Source organism: Rhinopithecus roxellana, chromosome 1, assembly GCF_007565055.1.
Source record: "Rhinopithecus roxellana isolate Shanxi Qingling chromosome 1, ASM756505v1, whole genome shotgun sequence".
NCBI classification, from domain to species: Eukaryota; Metazoa; Chordata; class Mammalia; order Primates; family Cercopithecidae; genus Rhinopithecus; species Rhinopithecus roxellana.
In genome coordinates this window covers 177,229,998-177,248,865 of record NC_044549.1, presented here as the reverse complement: position 1 = coordinate 177,248,865, position 18,868 = coordinate 177,229,998, and the positions used below count along the sequence as shown (strand labels likewise).

Genomic DNA, 18,868 nt, shown 5'->3' with positions numbered 1-18,868 from the left:
CTCTGGAGCCCCTGAGGGTCAGGCTAAACAGTTTAGACTTTATTCAATTAGCAATGGGGAGCAAGTGGCCTTCTACAGAGTTCTGTAGAGGTCCACAGAGTTTCTGTGGTTTTTAATCTCTTGGGTTTCTTTTGGCCAAAGCAGCTATTTTTCTCCCTTGGGATGTCAATTTAGTATTAGCTCTTTGCTTTCAGAGGACATTTTCTTAACATTGGCACAGACTGCATTTGTAAAGAATTCTTAAAGAAGTGTTAAATATTGCATAATTTTTGATGCGCCAGACTAACTTTCCACCAGACAGGCTCATTAGGACATGGCATGTTGGCTGTGGCCAGCCTAATGCAACAGTATGCAAATTATTTACAGAACTTCAACCTTCTTCCCACATTGGTTGGTGCAATTAGAAGTACCTGTGAATGTATACTTTGTTCTAGACAATTACAGAAATTGGGGACTGACATGACTTTTTACAGCATGATTGGTCTGCTTTTGGGAAAATCCAGTTTGCTTGTACAGACAGTGATTGCAGGATTTTTTAAGTGCTTGTTTGTATTCACCCAAGTCCTTTATTCTATAAAATAGAAAATCGAGGCCCCATGAGACGGTGAGTTGCTAAATAAAAGTGGGGAGAGAACCAGAAGTAGAACTAGAACGAGTCTGACCTTTTAGTATTTTTTGTCTCTTAGCTCTCTAACATCAAAACAGTAATGCTCAAATGTAGACACCATACTTTTCCAGAAATAGTTGGAGGTCCATAAAGAAGCTATCCTCTGTAGTTCTGTCTGAATTTGGGGGAAGGCAGGGATGTATTTGGTATATAGAAGGTGCTCAGCTGAGCACAGTGGCTCATGCCTGTAATCCCAGCACTTTGGGAGGCCAAGGCGGGCAGATCATGAGGTCAAGATATCAAGACCACCATGGTGAAACCCCATCTCTACTAAAAATACAAAAATTAGTTGGGCATGATGGCACGTGCCTATAGTCCCAGGTACTCAGGAGACTGAGGCAGGAGAATTGCTTGAACCCAGAAGGTGGAGGTTGTAGTAAGCTGAGATCATGCAACTGCACTCCAGCCCGGTGACAGAGTGAGACTCTGAAAGAAGAAGAAAGAAGAAGAACGAAGGAAGAAAGAAGAAGAAGAAGAAGGAGAAGGAGAAGGAGAAGAAGAAGAAAGAAAGAAGAATAAGAAGAAGAAGAATAGAAGAAGAGGAGAAGAGGAGTATAGTAGCGTAGGATGGAAGGATCGTCTTAATGATGCGAATGCTCTTACCCTCTATGCATATCACGTGTACACTACTCTCCATCTCCTCCTCACTCCTCGCTCCCCGTCTTTCCTCCGCACGCCTGCCCCTCCTCCTATCCTCCTCGCTCCTCATCACTCTCTCCCCGCCCTCCTCCCCTCCCTCCTCAGAAGAAGAAGAGGAGGAAGAAGAAGAAGAAGGCGGCGCTCAACAAATGTTCCACAAACTTACAAGCTCAAAAAGGGCAGGAAGAGTATTCTGCTGACCTTGACATCTCCAATGCCTAGTTAAATTCCATGCACATAGTAGGTGCTCCATAAACATTTATTGGGGGAATGGATGGATGGCAAAAAGATTTATAAACCTGAGATCAACCTTTGGCTCTTGTTTTCAGTGGTGAATCTATATGGGTCTGCAGCAACCTCAATTCTTGCCTTCTCAGAAGAAAGAATTCAACTGAGGGGCGTAAGGCAGAGTGAGAGACCAAAGCAAGTTTTAAAGCAGGAGTGAAAGTTTATTAAAAAGTTTACCAGGAGCTCAAGATCAGCCTGGGCAACATGGTGAAACCTTGGTGTCTACAAAAAACTACAAAAATTAGCTGGGCATGGTGGTGTACACCTGTAGTAGCAGCTACTCAGGAGGCTGAGGTGGAAGGATGGCTTGAGCTAGGGAGGTGGAGTTTGCAGTGAGCTGATATCGCCCCATTGCACTTTAGCCTGGAAGCCAGAGGAAGACCCTATCTCGGGGGGGGGGGGGGGAAGGAAAGTTTAGGGCAGGAACGAAAGGAAGTAAAGTACGTTTGGAACAGGGCCAAGTGGGCAACTTCATAGATCAAGTGTGCAGTTTGATCTTTGACTTGGGGTCTTATACAATGGCATGCTTCTGGGGGCTTGTGTCCCTTCTTCCCTGATTCTTCCCCTGGAGGGCTGTCCACATGTGCAGTGGCCTGTTAGCACTTGGGAGGGGAGCATGCGCAGTGTGTTTACTGAAATTGTTCGCATGCGCCCTTGTGGCGTTACCAGTTGCTTACTCCCGGAGGAAGGTCATATACCAGTAAAACGCCACCATTTTGCCTCTTAGTGCACGTGCTTGAGCCCACTTGCCCAACTCCTGAGATCGTATCGGGAAGCTGATCACCAATTTCAGGTTTCTCTGTCTGTGGAGAGACTGCCTTTCTCTGGTGCCAGCTGCAACTAATTATTGGTTTAGAAAGACAGTTAGCAGCTGCCTGACCAACACCTGGTGGCGGCCTGACATCCCTGGAGGTTGGGGGCTTGGGGAAAATCCTCCCCTGCCCTGCTTTTGTCTGACTAGCTACCTGATATAACACTCTGACCTATTAGAAGCTATTGACCCTGGGAAAGTCATGTAACCTGTAAGAACTCACTAACTGTTGTGAGTATACTATAAAATGAAATGTGAAAGAGTGTTTTGAAGAATAAATGGTAGGCTTACTTTCATAAAGTCTACAGGTGAGGTACCTTTTTCTTCTTATATCCATTTGGGTGTCCATTCTCTGATTCACAGATGTCCATTTTGTTCATTTGATGACTTCTGCAAGGAGAATGGCATCCTTACTGGTCAGTGAGAAGACGTTTAGCAGAGGGCTCCTTTTATTTCTCTCTCTTTTGAACATTTCCATGTATTCATGCTTTGGAAATGTCCTATCACTTACTTTGATTTCAAAGTTTCAGTGACATTCCTGCCTCCCTGAAGGTATTTGATAGCATGCATTTATTTTAAATTTAAATAACCAAAAGTTAATTTTGCCCTAAAGATTTCTATTTCTCCATCCACCCCAAAATCCCCACAAGGTTTTGAGATACAGAAATCCTGGGCACCCAAAAGACAAGGGTAGACTTTTGCTGCTCGGGGCGTGGACATTTCCTTGTTTTCTCTTCTGTTAGACGTAATTCTACAGAAGGGAAAGTTCATTGTCAGCCTGCCCCTCCTTCAAGGTCAAACAAAGATTGGGTAGATTTATCAGTTTATCTCTTTATCAAGAAAAGTAAAGGTGATAGAACTCACATGAAGAAATGTTTCTGTTTTGGTAGCAAAGTCCAACTCTGGGAAAGATGTAGGGAGGTTTCAAATAAACACAAAGAATGCTAAGAAGCCATCAAGAAACATACTAATTTACTTAGAGGAAAAAGTAATGGATCCCCTTGGTTTCATGGTGGGTAAATAAACCGAGTAAACAAGAAATTCCTGACTTAGAGAAGTTTTTCTCAAACTTTGTGTGAAAAAGACTCACCAGGAGAAATGGTTAAAATGCAGATTCCAGGGCCTCCACCCCAAACAACTGTATCGTCTCTGGGGCAGGGCCCAGGAATCTACATTTTTAACAAGCTCCATGGGCATTCTTCAGGCAGATGCTCAGGGAACCACACTTTGAGAAGTGTCTAGAGAGAATTTCAGTACAACAGACTTACCACATTCCAGCTGAGGTCTAAAAGAGAGAGAAAACAGAACCAAACCAAGCGCACTTCACACAGCCTGGTGGACCGTGTCTTACTGTCAGATTAGAGGCCATCAAATGGGAATTCTGACATGGCCAGCTTGCTTCCTCTCCCCATGCCAGGAAAGGGTTCTCTCTTTTTTTGTCTGTGGTCATTCCAACCCATCCTTGTCACCTCTCTCTTCCCTAAAAGTATCCATGATTTGGTACTAAACTTTTGGGTACAGTTCTTTGTATCATCAATATAGCCAAAAACATTAATTTGTACTAGTGTTAACAATTTGCCTTGATCTCCATCCTAGGACAACTGTATCATAAAGGAAAATCTCAAAAAGAGGGGATAGTGTAGCCCAACGGAGTGATTCATTAATGGTACCCAGAGGTGAAGAAAGATACACTTGCCTTGCCCCAACCCCTAGCCCATGATTTCCCAGCTAACTTCATCTCAGTTGCCTATGGGTCAGTACCTGACTCCATGAGGCCCATTGTGGTTTCTCCTTACATCAACCTAGGTGCAAAGTTCCACAATTTTGCCAATTTCTGCAGAAAAATCATTAAAGCACAGATATCATAGTCTCTCTCTCTCTCTCTCTCTTTTTTTTTTTGAGAAGGAGTCTTGCTCTGTCACCCAGGCTGGAGTGCAGTGGCATGATCTTGGCTCACTGTAGCCTCTGCCTCTTGGATTCAAGTGATTTCTCCTGTCTCAGCCTCCCGAGTAGCTGGGATTACAGGCATATGCCACCACTCCTGGCTAATTTTTTGTATTTTTAGTAGAGATAGGGTTTCACCATGTTGGCCAGGCTGGTCTTGAACCCCTGACCTCAAGTGATCCACCAGCCTCGGCCTCCCAAATTGCTGGAGGAGTGAGCCACCACTCCTGGCTTATCATAGTCTTTATAGACTGGAGATTTGAGGGAGTGTGGGAAGGGGCTGATATCACTTACAGTCTTGCTGGTTCCACAGCTCTCTGTAGGGAAGATCTGTGCTATTCTGTCCCTTCCAGACCTTCTTCTCCCAACACATGACCCTCCCCACTGCAGCCCTGGAGAACTGTGGTCTTGGCCCCTTCCTTCTGTCCTGATCCTTCAGCTTCTTCCCAGCCACTCCATCCCCAACCATGTTAATTCTGAGCAAGACAAGCTTTCATCATCCTGCTTGTGTCTTTCTCCTCCGCAGGTTGAGAAGCCAGACTGTATGGAACGCTTGCAGCTGCAAAGGAGACTGAGTTGTCGGACATTCCACTGGTTTCTGGCTAATGTCTACCCTGAGCTGTACCCATCTGAACCCAGGCCCAGGTTCTCTGGAAAGGCAAGGCATGACCCAGGGAAGATGGGGAGGGAGAGGGAAGCTTCCCAAGACAACAACTAGATGTTTAGCTGTTCCATGTCCCTGGTCAACCATTCACAGTTTAGCAGGGCCTCAGAGGCCTTGGGTCCATCCTGTGCCTCCATGCCAGTCTGAAGAAGGTGGCTGGTTTTGCTCCATTACCCACTCCAAAGCAACTCCTTCAAGAGGCCTGTCCCTTAGGGTCAGTGGCTTCAGCTTGACCACACCCATTGTTGTGGCCTGAACAATGTACCTTGGGCTACACTCCAGAGAATACAGCAAAGGAATGGTACCTGACCGAGGGTGCCTGACCGAGGGTGGAATTTGGAATTCACTCCTGTGTGGAGTGAATCCCACGTGTCCACTTTCAGCTCCACAACACTGGACTTGGGCTCTGTGCAGACTGCCAAGCAGAAGGGAACCTCCTGGACTGTCCCATGGTGTTGGCTCCTTGCAGTGACAGCCGGCAGCAACAGGTGGGTAGTCAGACTTCTCAGGATGAATCATAGCCCAAGAAGACTTGAAAGTGGGTGACATTTTTCTGGGATGCCCCCTACTTCCCTTTGAGATATCTTCTTTCTGTGGTCCCATGTCCCTGGACTACCATGGTCCCTCACTGTAATGACCCATCACAGCTCTCCTCACCTCACCTCCATCTGTAAGCACAGAGATAGGCCATTGTTAGAAAATAAAAACATCTTAGTTAAAGGGAAATGGAGAGGCTGTTTGGCCAAACTTTTCATTTGACAGATGAGAAAACTGAGGCTTAGGGTCTAGTGACTGACCTAAGAAAGATCAGAAAACAGCCCAGGGATTGCAAACTCAGAAGCCTTCAAGGTTCAGGCAGGGTTCAATTGTCCAAGGACTGAAGAAGGTAATCATATCAAGATAAGGATCTAGAGGCAGCAGGGTCATTCCAGTCTCCAGCACCATTTGGTCATTAGGAAGGTCTCCTTATATCTTAGGAGTAATACTTCTCTTCAAAATTTTCATTATGGAGTAACTGCCCAAAGTGGTAGAAATCCTCCACCGACGGTAGCTGTGGGCTGGTAGGTCCACTTCTTTTCACAACTGGATGACAACCTAGAAAGCCTAGCTTGTCCCCAAGTCTCTCTCTTTTCAGGCTGTGATAGGGACTTTTAAGTTATCACACCCCAAAGGCCCCTAATAAAAACAAACATCAAAGTATAATTTCCTGGAGATAGTCACTGGATGAGAATCAAACATCCCGGGGGCAAAAGACAGCATCTCTCTGAGGGTCTGTTGTCCAGCCCTGCACGGAAGGCTGGCTGAGGCTGGGCTTGGCAGCGTAGGCCCCGGGTTCCTGGGGGCAGGCTGTAGGCCTATAGAACATGTGGAAGGGAGATGCTCAGGATCCATCTGGCCTCCTTTGGCTCTGCCCTTTACCAATCTTCTAGGACATACTAATAGGCATTCACACCTGGCACAAGGGATACAGACATAAACATCGAGTGCTGAGTGAGGAAGCCACATGGTAGGGTGAAATTTGTTCTAGCTTTGCAGTCAGGCATAGCTTGGTTTGAATCTGAGCTCCCTCATTTTCTAGCTGTGTGATCCTGGCAGGCTTCTTTAAATCTTGGTTTCCTCACCTGCAGTTAAGAATAATGCAGCCTCTACAGAGATTATTTTGGGCTGAAAAAGAAGAATAAAAAAAATAAAGAAACAAAAGAATAATACAGCCTCCTTTATGCAAAAGGAATATTAGCTCTTTCTTGTTCTTTTTTTTTTTTTTTTAATAGTAAGGACTTTAGGATCCTGCAATATTGTAAACTAGATAAGATGAAAGCCCTTCCCTATAAACACCTAGATAAGATATGCTGGATAAAAAAATATGAAACACCCTTTTTCATGAATAAATGAGTTTGCAAGCAAGAAAGGGAAACCTCTAGGGGTCAAAAAACAAGAGGCAACTGAAAGTAGAGGAATTGGACATGGGCGAAGCTGCCCTACCAAGTATGAGGGGATGGTTACTGCCAGCCTCAGGAATCTACAGCTGTTGGCTCCATGCAAGGCAAAAGTGATGAGAGCCCGCCTTAGCCCATGAGAGGTGAGAAATCAGAAATGAAACTCCCATAGCAAGCCAGCTTTGACCTTCAAAGGGTAACCTGTTCTTGAAAAGTTTGACTAGAAATATCCACCCCCTGCCACAGGAAAATGGCAAGAAACTTGTCCCTACAGGGGCTTTGAGTAGGAAACAAATTACTCTCCCCTGAGAATTTTTAACCACAAGCTTGCATCTAATATGGGCTTAGGTTCACATGTGTATTAATTGTGAAGTTTGGGAATCCTCAAACAGGACAGGCTATCTAATTGCAGGGCCCAGTGCAAGATGACAATGTAGTCTTTAATTTGACAATTATTAAGAATTTCAAGACAGTGACAGCAGAGCATTAAATCAACTTTATTAAACCAAGAGTATTAAACCCATCTAAGCATGAGGCCCCATGTGACTGCACAGGTCACATGCCCATGAAGCTGATCCTGTCTGTAAGCCACAAAATTAATGTAAAAATAAGTTCAAGCTGCATCTGACAGAAACGAACAGAAAATAGTCTTTCTAGGACATGCCTTCCAATTAATGTTCACAAGATCCTCACAGTTAAAGCCCCTCACAAAGTTGTGCACAATCCAACACTACAAAACACTGGAGGAAACAATAACCATGAGTGAGAGCCAGCAGATACAATAAACTGCAGGAAAATTAGTTTCAGGAGCAGGTCAGGGCTCTCCAGAAAGACATCAACCTGGGCTTCAGAGAGGTTCCTCATCTGTGCTTTCAACAGTATACTAACCAAACACACAGCACTTTTTATGGCCTCACCTATGATACAGTAAACAAAGTAACAGAGAAACATGCCAGAATGTGTAAATATGAATGTGAGAGCAGCTGGAATATGGGGACTTCAGAGGCTACAACTAGTCTAGCAGCATGTTTTTGGACTTGACCGTGAGATGTGATCTTGCTGACCCCAATAGAATCTGAAGATTGCCCCTAGACCTCAGCTGTATAGTGGGTTCTTCTTACCTCCTCTACAGCTTTGGAGAGGATCTCTTTCTAGCTGCGCTAACAACCCTTGCTTCTGTCACAGTACCTGCAGCACACCAGCAGGAAGGAGATTCACTTTGGCAGGCCACAGCACCTGTGCTTCGCTGTCAGGGAGGAGCAGGTGATTCTTCAGAACTGCACGGAGGAAGGCTTGGCCATCCACCAGCAGCACTGGGACTTCCAGGAGGTGAGTGATCTGTTCAGAAAGAGCCTGGTAGTGCTGCTGGTCAGAAGGAACTGCTGGTTGGCACTGCATCCTGGGCTGTTCCAAGAGGTCAGGTATTATGGACCTTTGCCTCTGCTTTTGAACTTAGTGGCTGGGCAGTAAAGCCTCAGCGGGAGGAAAAGGCAACCCAGCAGCAAAGTTGGGCCACTGGCATCTTCATGTGTAATGATTTGCCAGGTCTCTGTGTAACTCTGATGCTGGTCATTGCAGAGAGAGGGATCCACCTCTTTTTGAAGTGTATTGGCTCAGTTCACAAGTAGGATGGTGAGGCATGTTACAAGGAGCATTCAGCCACCTTGGTGGTGTGGTTTTAGGAGCAATTCAAAGTCCCTCCACCCACTAAGAAACTTTAGATATAGATGTAGATGTAAATATATAGATACCACTTTCTTCCTTTAATGCAAATTCCACTGTAAGTATTTCATCATTTTCATAAAATTTTGACCCCTATTATCCTGGGGGAAAGAAACTATAGATCCTTTCCAGAAGTTAGGGAGGAAATAGGAGGAATGTCAGTACTTAGGGAGAGTGGGCAGGTCCCATATGACAGAATCAGGATCAGAAGATGACAATATCAACACAGTGTCCATACACAGCTTTTTCTCCACTTCAAATTCTTCCTGAAATGAGTTGGGGTATTAACATACAAACAAATAAATACCCATCTTTTAAAATTTTCTTTTCCTCAACTTCTGCTGGGGAATAAAAGGGATAAAATGACTAAGCAGAATCCTGTGCATTGATACTCTTAAAGCAGGCTGTGAAAGAAGAAAATCGTATGATAGAAAACTTAAGCTAAATTCACAATAAGCACTTGAGAACAAAGCACTTGGGGCTTTGGTGACCAACTGAAGGCAGGACTCAACGGGCCCACACATGCTCAAAGAAGTCTTTTTTTTGAGACAGAGTCTCACTCTGTTACCCAGGCTGGAGTGCAGCGATGCGATCCTGGCTCACTGCAGCCTCTGCCTCCCAGGTTCAAGCGATTCTTGTGCCTCAGCCTCCTGAATAGCTAGGATTGCAGGTGTGAGCCACTGTGCCTGGCTACTTTTTATATTTTTAGTAGAGACAGGGTTTTGCCATGTTGTCCAGGTTGGTCTCGAACTCCTGACGTCAGGTGATCCACCCGCCTCGGCCTCACAAAGTGCTGGGATTACAGGCGTGAGCCACCGTGCCTGGCCTCAAAGAAGTTTTATAAGGGCAAGTTAAGGTCCTTTCTAAAGGATCGTAAAGGATTTTTCTAAGCAAGTCCTATGAATAAGATACACTTTAGAAACAGCATTTAAAAATAACAAGTAAAAGATTAGGGAGTAAGATATACCCAGCATATTTCAGACATTAATAAATAATACTTTTAAAAGTCATTATCATTCAGCCAGCAAAAGGAATGAGGTACTATTCATGCTGGCACTGCTTACAATAGCCAAGAAGTGAAAGCAACGCAGGTGTCCATCATGGATGAAGAGAGAACAAAATGTGGCATACACATATTATTCAGCCTTAAAAAGGAAGACAATCCCATCACCTGCTACAACATGGGCATATCTTGAGGACATTATGCTGGTGAAATAAACCTGTCACAAAAGAACAAAAACTACGATTCCATTTACATGAGATATCTAAAGTAGTCAAATTAATAGAAACAGAAAGTAAAACAGTGGTTACCAGGGGCAGGTAGAGGAGGAGAAAAAGGGAATTTGTTTATTAATGGTTATAGAGTTCCAGTTTTACAAGATGAAAAAGTTCTGGATATCTGTCTCACAACAATGTGAATATATTTAACACTACTCTATTAGGCCATTCTTTTTTTTCTTTTTAAGATGGAGTTTCGCTCTTGTTGCCCAGGCTAGAGTGCAATGGCAGGATCTCGGCTCACTGCAACCTCCGCCTCCCAGATTCAAGTGATTCTCCTGCCTCAGCCTCCCGCGTAGCTGCGATTAGAGGTGCCTGCCACTACACCCAGCTAATTTTGTATTTTTAGTAGAGACAGGGTTTCACCATGTTGGCCAGGCTGGTCTCGAACTCCTGACATTGGGTGATCTGCCCGCCTCGGCCCTCCAGAGTGCTGGGATTACAAGTGTGAGCCACTGCACCAGGCCTATCAGGCCATTCTTGCATTGCTATAAAGAAATACTAGAGACTGGGTAATTTATAAGAAAAGAGGTTCAATTGGCTCATGGTTCTGCAGGCTGTATAGGAAGCATAGTGGCATCTGCTTCTAGGGAGGCCTCAGAGAGCTTTTACTCATGGCAGAAGATGAAGTGGAAGCAGGCATATCACATGGTGAAAGCAGGAACAAGAGAAAGAGAGTGGGGGAGGGGGTGCCACACACTTTTAAATGACCAGATCCTCAAGAACTCATTATCATGAAGACAGCACCAAGCCATAAGGGATCTGTCCCCGTGATCCAAACATCCCCCACCAAGCCTCACCTCCAGCGCTGGGAATTACAATTCAACATGAGAGTTAGGTGGGGACCAACATCCAAACTACATCAACTACTAAACTTTACACTTAAAAATGCCTCAGATGGTAAAAGTTTTGCTATGTGTTTTTATCACAATTTTTTTAATAAAAGAGGCCAGGCGCAATGGCTCACGTCTGTAATCCCAGCACTTTGGGAGGCCGAGGCAGGCAGATCATGAGGTCAGGAGTTCGAGACCAGCCTGGCCAATACAGTGAAACCCCGTTTGTACTAAAAATACAAAAACTAGCCAGGTGTGGTGGTGCGCACCTGTAGTCCCAGCTACTCGGGAGGATGAGGCAGGAGAATCACTTGAACCCAGGAGGCAGAGGTTGCAGTGAGCCAAGATCATGCCACTGCACTCCAGCCTGGGTGACAGAGAGAGATTCTGTCTCAAAGTAAATAAATAAATAAAATAAAAATTAAAAAAAGAAAGAAAAAGTTTTGTGGTACAGCATGGACGTACCTTAAAAATATTACACACAGTGCCAAACACTTTGAGAGGCCAAGGTAGGCAGATCACTTGAGGTCAGGAGTTTGAGACCAGCCTGGCCAATATGGTGAAAACACATCTTTACTAAAAATACAAAAAATTAGTCAGGCGTGATGGCACGTGCCTGTAATCCCAGCTAAACGGGAGGCTGCGGTAGGAGAATCGCTTGAACCTGGGAGATGGAGGTTGCAATGAGCCGAGATCACGCCTCTGTACTCCCGCCTGGGTAACAGAGCAAGACTCCATCTTGGAAAAAAAAATTACACAAAGTGAAAGAAGCCGGTTACAAAAGGCCACATTTATATAGTACCATTTGTATGAAATGTCCAGAATAGGAAAATCCATAAATATAGAAAGTAGATTAATGATTAGTTGCTGGGAGGAGGGAGGAGTGGGGAGTGACTGCTGATGGGTAGTGGGTTTCTTTTTACAGTGATGAAAATATTCTGGAATTAGATAGGAATGAAGGTTGCACAACTTTGTGAATATACTAAAACCTACCAACTTGTGTACTTTAAAGGGGTAGTATTATGATCTCTATACTAGTCTGTTCTCACACTGCTATAAAGACATACCTGAGACTGGGTAATTTATGAAGAAAAGAGGCGTAATTGACTCACAATTCTAAAGGCTGTACAGGAAGCATGGCTGAGGAGGCCTCAGGAAACTTACAATCATGGCAGAAGGCTAAGAGGAAGCAAGCCCCGTCCTCACATGGCGGAGCAGGGGGAGAGAGAGTGAAGGAGGAGGTGCTACACACTTCCAAACAACCGGATCGTGTGAGAACTCTATCAAGAGAACAGCAAGGGGGAAGTCTGCCCCCATGATTCAGTCACCTCCCACCAGGCCCCTCTTCCAACACTGCGAATTACAATTCAGTGTGAGATTTGGGTGGGCACATAGAACCAAACCATATCAATCTCAAAAACGAATAAATGAAGGATGAATACATAAATAGGCATTTTCAACATTGCTGGTTAAGGTTGTTTAACTTTTCATAAGGAAATTAACTTTTTCTTGAAAAGGAGAAGGTTGGATTCAATATTAAATCTGGTGATTTTGAGCAGGGCATAGCCATGGTCTTCTGAACATGGCTGGTTTAGGCCTTCAGTATATCCTAGAGGTCTTACTACTAGAGCCTGGTAATAACAGTGCCCAACTGCAGGATTAACAGATGGTAAAGTGGATTAAATCGTTTTGAAAGCAGAAATTTACAACTACAGTGATAACAATGAATGTCACAAATATAGCATAAAGACTGAACATGCTCTGGGAATTATACTAACCAGAACTTTCTAAGAAATGATGCAATTACACAACCACAATAAAGATAATTGGATTAGTTACCCCTAAGGTTTTGAGTGACATCCAAATTTTAGGGCTACCTAATTTATATTTTATGTTAATCAAAATACCACAATTCCTTTCTAGGTCTCACAATCTGTTATTCTCTTAATGATTAGCACAAATCTTAAAAATATTCTCTTTTGCTGACTGTGGGGGACTGGTTTTCTTTTCTTTTTTCTTTTCTCCTTTTAGAATGGGATGATTGTCCACATTCTTTCTGGGAAATGCATGGAAGCTGTGGTGCAAGAAAGCAATAAAGATTTGTACCTGCGTCCGTGTGATGGAAAAGCCCGCCAGCAGTGGCGATTTGACGAGGTCAGTGCTGTGGACGAACGATGAATGTCAGTGTCAGAGGAAAAGAGAATTTTGGCCATCACAGTTCAGCTCCAAGTGAACTTAAAGAGCTTATATATTTCATGAAGCTGATCCTTTTGTGTTTGTGCTTCTGGTGTTAGGAGAGAAAAAAGCTCTGTGAAAGAATATAGGAAGTTTCTCCTTTTCACACCTTATTTCATTGTCTTCTGGATGCTTTTTTTTAAAAAAAAAAAGTTGATCCATTAAACTGTTGTCTTCATCACTGGGAAATGATTATTACATAGTACAGAAGATTCTTTGTTTTTCTCTGCTGAGCACTTAACAGTTGCTTTCTCTCTGGCCTGGACATTCTCTGGCAGCACCTCCAGGATACATAAATCCAATGGATCAATTTATTTGTCTTCAAATGGCCTTAACTTGGATTGTCTGTTTGGCCAACCATGGAGATTAAAGAGTGAAGCAGATGTATTGGTCTGATATTCCAAAAACTCTGAATTGGGTTTATTAGCACAAATGTTGTCTTCATTTGTTGAGCCATATCTCAGAGGAAGGAAAGGAAGCTGCAGAGAGGAGGTTTAGGATTGGAGAGAAGATGCGAGAGCACTTTGTCCCAATTCTCCGGCTCAACCCAGCAGCTGAAAGGCATCAAGAGACCTGGGAAAAGACATTTTCATGTTAATGAGAATTTCCCCCATTATGGAGAATTTCTTTCCTACTGAGAATCTACTTCTATCCCCCCTGCCCTAGCTCTTCTCTAACTTGGTTAACCATAACCATAACCAGATTCCCTTGCAATCAATTTTTCTTTGGTCGTTGGTGTTGGAAGTATCAGCACAATTTGAGCATTCCCGTTAGCAAAGGTGTTCACAGTTGAGAAACTCTCCTGCCAGGCGCGGTGGCGCATGCCTGTAATTCCAGCACTTTGGGAGGCCGAGGTGGGCGGATCACCTGACGTCAGGGTTCGAGACCAACCTCATCAACATGGCAAAACCTTGTTTTTACTAAAAATACAAAAATTAGCCGGGCATGGTGGTGCACACCTGTAATCCCAGCTACTTGGGAGGCTGAGGCAGAGGTTGCAGTGAGCTGAGATCGTGCCACTGCACTCCAATCTGGGTGACAGAGTGAGACTCCATCTCAAAAAAGAAAAAGAGAAACTCTCCTGATGCCCGTTACAGGGTTTGCACTGACTGGAGCAGAAACAGCAACCTTTCTAAAAAAGCAAACCTCCCTGGGAGGAAAATGCCAGAGCCTGAGCCAAAATTCTTATGATAGGTAACATTTGGGTGTTAATGTCCATGAGAGCGGACAGGGCCATCTCTGAGCCCATATAACTGTCTGGAACCCCCAAATATGTCCACAGGTTGAATGTCCATGAGTATGGGAAGAACACGGCTCATCTGGAGCACAGCTGAGACTAGTAAGAGCTAAATGACTTTCCTTGCTATGACTTGGCTTACCTAGTTCAGCCATAAGAGTTGCCGAATGGGATGGGTTCTGCTATTTAATAAACACCATTCATATTCATTTTTCCCCAGATGGAGTTACCTACCTTTCCATATGGTCAGCTTAGAAATCTTCCCCTAAAGATGCTAATCTCCTTTGGGCTGTCTCAGAACACAGTATCCTTCAAATAAGAAAAACTGGGCAGGAAGAGCAGTGTTTCCAAACAATACCTATCATAGCTGCGTATTCATTGTCTACCTGCTTAGTCAAGGATTCACTGCATTTCTCCTTCCTCAGAACACACTCTGGACCTGTGCTGTCTAATATGGTAGCCACTAACCAAATGTGGCCATTTTAATGTAAATCCATTAAAATCAAAGAAAATTTAAAACTCAGTTCCTCAACTGGACTGGCCACATTTCAAATGCTCACTACCCACCTGTGGCTAGGGTCTACTGTATTGATGAGCACGGATACAGAACATTTCATCATCACAAACAGTTCTAGGTAGATTCATTATCCCATCTAGAGAAGAGACTTTAGCCACTGTCTTCTTACTTCAGACTCATCTATATTTAAAACAAATTTCCCTAAATCCTGAGACTGAGACAGAGCTAAAAATTATCAGATGGCAACCGTGTAAAGAGTATTAGTGATTGAAGAAAAAATTTTTTAAAGACTTCTGTTTTTTTAAATGAACTTTATTATTGGCATTCTGGGTCTTTGAAGTTGCTGGGATAAATTAATATAATTAAATAAAAGGCTGAATTCAATTGTGTAAGTTGTATTTGGTGGTAATTAACAAAAGGACCCAGATGGCTTATTGCCTAATTGGTTGAACAAAGCAAGAATGTGGTGTTTCTTGCTTCCTTAACCAGCTCCATGATTTATTACTTTATCACAGAAGTGGCTGTCAACTCAGTCCCTGGCTGGTACTTACGGACCCTTAATTTAAATAAAACAGACGCCACCATTTAGTTCTAAAAGGACCTTCTCCTTTAGTGTAACCAAGTGTTCAAATTCTCTTCTTCTCTATGAACTCAGCATTCATTTTATCCATAATGGTCAATTTAAAAGTAGAGAAACTTGTCAGTGGAGAGATCTGATTCCCAAGAGATTGGTTTCACTTGTCTACCTGAATTTTGTGATTGGATTTTGTTGTTTGTTTTTCAAGATTGAATTTTGTTACCACCCCCACCAAGTTCATCATCATTATTAACTATCCCACTGGGGAGAACAGAGAGAAGTGTCCAGCCAGCAGTCTAGAGTCCCACACTCTTTATGCTGTATTACAATAGTAAGAGCAGATATCCTCCCTTGAGGGGGCCTGACCTGTTTCCTCTTTGGTCTCAATGCCATAGATCCCACTGGAAAATTCAGAATTCCAAATAACATAGACATGGTGATTGAAAAGTCCTCAGTGACAATAATGATGGCACCACTGCAGCAGAACTTGACATTTTAGAGGTCAGGTTATTGTGCTTGTTGTGAGGGAGTTCTATTTTTCTACTGAAAGGCTATGAAAAAGCCAGTTGGACACCAAGTGATCTGTGACCAGTCACCAAATTTGGACAAACAAAATGCAAACAAGTTGCATTTTTAAAAAGCATTAAAAAAAAAAAAAACCAACAAGGATAGTGTACATAATATGTAGAGTTGTGCAAACATTGTGCAAAACATTGATACGGGCTGCCTTGCTGGGCACAACTCTACTTATTATGTAAACTATTTATGTTGTTCTTTAGAAGTTCTTAAAGTGCAAATTGTCTGTGATCACTTTCGGGCAAAGCCCAAAGCACCTACAAGTCCTGCCCCGATTATTCAAATACCTTGATTTGGGCATATTTCAAATGATATATCAAGCACAATAACCAAGGAGGTGCTATTTCCAGGATTCTAGACCTATCATTCCTGTACTAATAATAGTCCCTCCATTGGATAAAGAAAATGTGGCACATATACACCATGGAATACTATGCAGCCATAAAAAAGAATGAGTTCATGTCTTTGCAGGGACATGGATGAAGCTGGAAACCATCATTCTCAGCAAACTAACACAGGAACAGAAAACCAAACATCACATGTTCTCACTCATAAGTGGGAATTGGACAATGAGAACACATGGACATAGGGAGGGGAACATCACACTGGGGACTGTCGAGGGGTGGGGGGCAAGGGAAGGGAGAGCATTAGGACAAATACCTAAGGCATGCGGGGCTTAAAACCTAGATAACAGGTTGATGCGTTGATAGGTGCAGCAAACGACCATGGCACATGTATTCCTATGTAACAAACTTGCATGTTCTGCACATGTATTCCAGAACCTAAAGTAAAATAAATAATAATAATAATAATAATAGTCCCTCCAATCTCAAATCTTCTTTCCAGTTTCAACTCCTTCTTACATGAAATGTGCCCTTTGGATATGGCAGTGTGTCCTAAGCATTGTTTTAATATTATGAGGATCTTTGCTGGAGTAGTAGTTCTTTCCACGGGTATGGGATGTTTATATTTTTTTATCACTGAAGGCTCTACATAATACCAATACACTAAGTTACCACCACACATAAACAGCTTGCCTGACCTCAGGTGATCCACCCACTCAGCCTCCCAAAGTGCTAGGATTACAGGCGAGAGCCACTATGCCCAGCCAGGATAATGTATCTTGTTCAATGTAATAACAACCATTGTTAATTCATTTTCCTCTTTTCCCTCAGCATTCTTCCTCTTTCCCATTCTGTCCACTGGTTCTGCTTTTTTGATCAGGGAAGTTTTTTAACCTTTTTTTGTTGTTCTTGCTATTTGTGTGCATATTGTCCCTTCCTCACTTTCTTTATCTTGCCCCAACTTCCCTCTACTTCTCCTCTTTGAGCAAACCTGCTTTTCTAGCACCAGGTTCTTGTGGTAATTTTTATTTCACTCTTACTTTTCCTCTATCTGGGCCTCCATGCCCTTTCACCACCAGTTTCAACTGACCAATCTTGATGGAGCGAACAGCATCAGTTTCTCCAAAGGATTTTTAGAACACTGAGCAAATAAATTAATAGCTCAGATTTTCAGCTCTTCTCAGTGGCAGCTCTTCTCCTCAGGGAATCCATAGTGTAGGGGTACAGAAATGCCATTTACTATGGATTTGGAATAATAGGGATACTGGGAGTGCTGTCAATACTGATGGGAATATGGTCCTCATCTTGAGGAGGCAGCTGGGGCTCTGGCAGGCAGATCACCCCTATACAGTGGATTTTCATAGATGCAACTATAGGGGACTCCCTGGAGATGGGCCAGGACTTGTGGCCTCTGAAAATAGCCACATCTAATAGCCAAATGTGAAATTAGGTGACTGGAAAACAAATCCTGCCAAAGCCCAAGATTTGATTGTCTTAATCCTTAGGTCCTGCAGTAAAGTTAAAGCATGCATAACTAAGAAAGAGATACCAAATTTATCCTCCAACACCAGAGGCTATAGTAGTGCCATTGAGTGTTCTGGCCCCACCCACATCCCTCTGGTCTTACAGCTTCAGCTTTCTTGGAAAAAGGTTCCAACTGTCAGTTATCTGTATTTCTTCACATGGTTTTTTTGTTTGTTTGCTTTTTGTTTTGTTTTGTTTTGTTTTCCCCAAAGCCAAAGAAGACTGCTTTATGATGTGGGGAAGGCCAGAAAAGCCTTGGAAGTCACATTCCCCAAAAGCAGTCCTCAACTGATGACTGACAGGAGTTGGTGTATAAATACCTCAGCTCCCTCACCTCTCTCATAGGATAGCTCTGAGGTGCACATTCTACACCATTCCCCAGAGTTTACCATGGGATTAAGCTCTAGTCACCCACAGTGGTATCTGGCTTGATAATGCATATTTAACTGGCTACATTCCCTTCTCCACTTCCTTACTAGTGCTTCCTGGGCTCATCTTCCAAGTAAACCACTTGCACACAAATCCTTGTCTCAATGTTTCCTAATGGGGAAACCCACCCAAACATACATGACTTGTCCTACCAAAAGCTTGCATCTGTAAGAATTATCTTTCTTATCACAGTTTACTCTTTGTTTCACCAGTCATCTCAACGCATGCACAAGATAACCCCATTCCCCTGAGTTGAACCTATCCTACAAACTGCAAGGCCAGATTATGGGCTTCTAGGCAGCTGTGCCCAAGAGAAAGAGTCTGGGGGACTGGGTCCTTATCCCCAATCTTTTTTTTTTTTTTTGAGACGGAGTCTCGCTCTGTCACCCAGGCTGGAGTGCACTGGTGCTATCTCAGCTCACTGCAAGCTCCATCTCCTGGGTTCACGCCATTCTCCTGGCTCAGCCTCCCAAGTAGCTGGGACTATAGGCATCCGCCACTACGCCTGGCTAATTTTTTTGTATTTTTAGTAGAGACGGGGTTTCACCATGTTAGCCAGGATGGCCTTGATCTCCTGACCTCATGATCTGCTTGCCTTGGCCTCCCAAAGTGCTGGGATTACAGGAGTGAGCCACCGCGCCTGGCC

At 43.5% G+C, this 18,868-nt stretch overlaps 1 protein-coding gene across 3 annotated transcripts in view; it reads left to right on the top strand.

The window, feature by feature from the left end:
• The window catches only part of GALNT15 (polypeptide N-acetylgalactosaminyltransferase 15), a 126,744-nt gene that overhangs the window by 38,032 nt on the left and 69,844 nt on the right, over positions 1-18,868 (top strand). For 2 of the 3 annotated variants that reach the window (XM_030933454.1, XM_030933450.1), the window contains exons 7-10: positions 4,876-5,007; positions 5,397-5,501; positions 8,136-8,279; positions 12,815-12,937. In XM_030933454.1, coding sequence (XP_030789314.1) covers positions 4,876-5,007; positions 5,397-5,501; positions 8,136-8,279; positions 12,815-12,937 — 504 coding nt within the window. Of the gene's footprint in view, positions 1-4,875; positions 5,008-5,396; positions 5,502-8,135; positions 8,280-12,814; positions 12,938-16,396; positions 16,444-18,868 lie in introns of those variants that run through there. The other variant, XM_010377160.2, reaches the window with a different exon arrangement.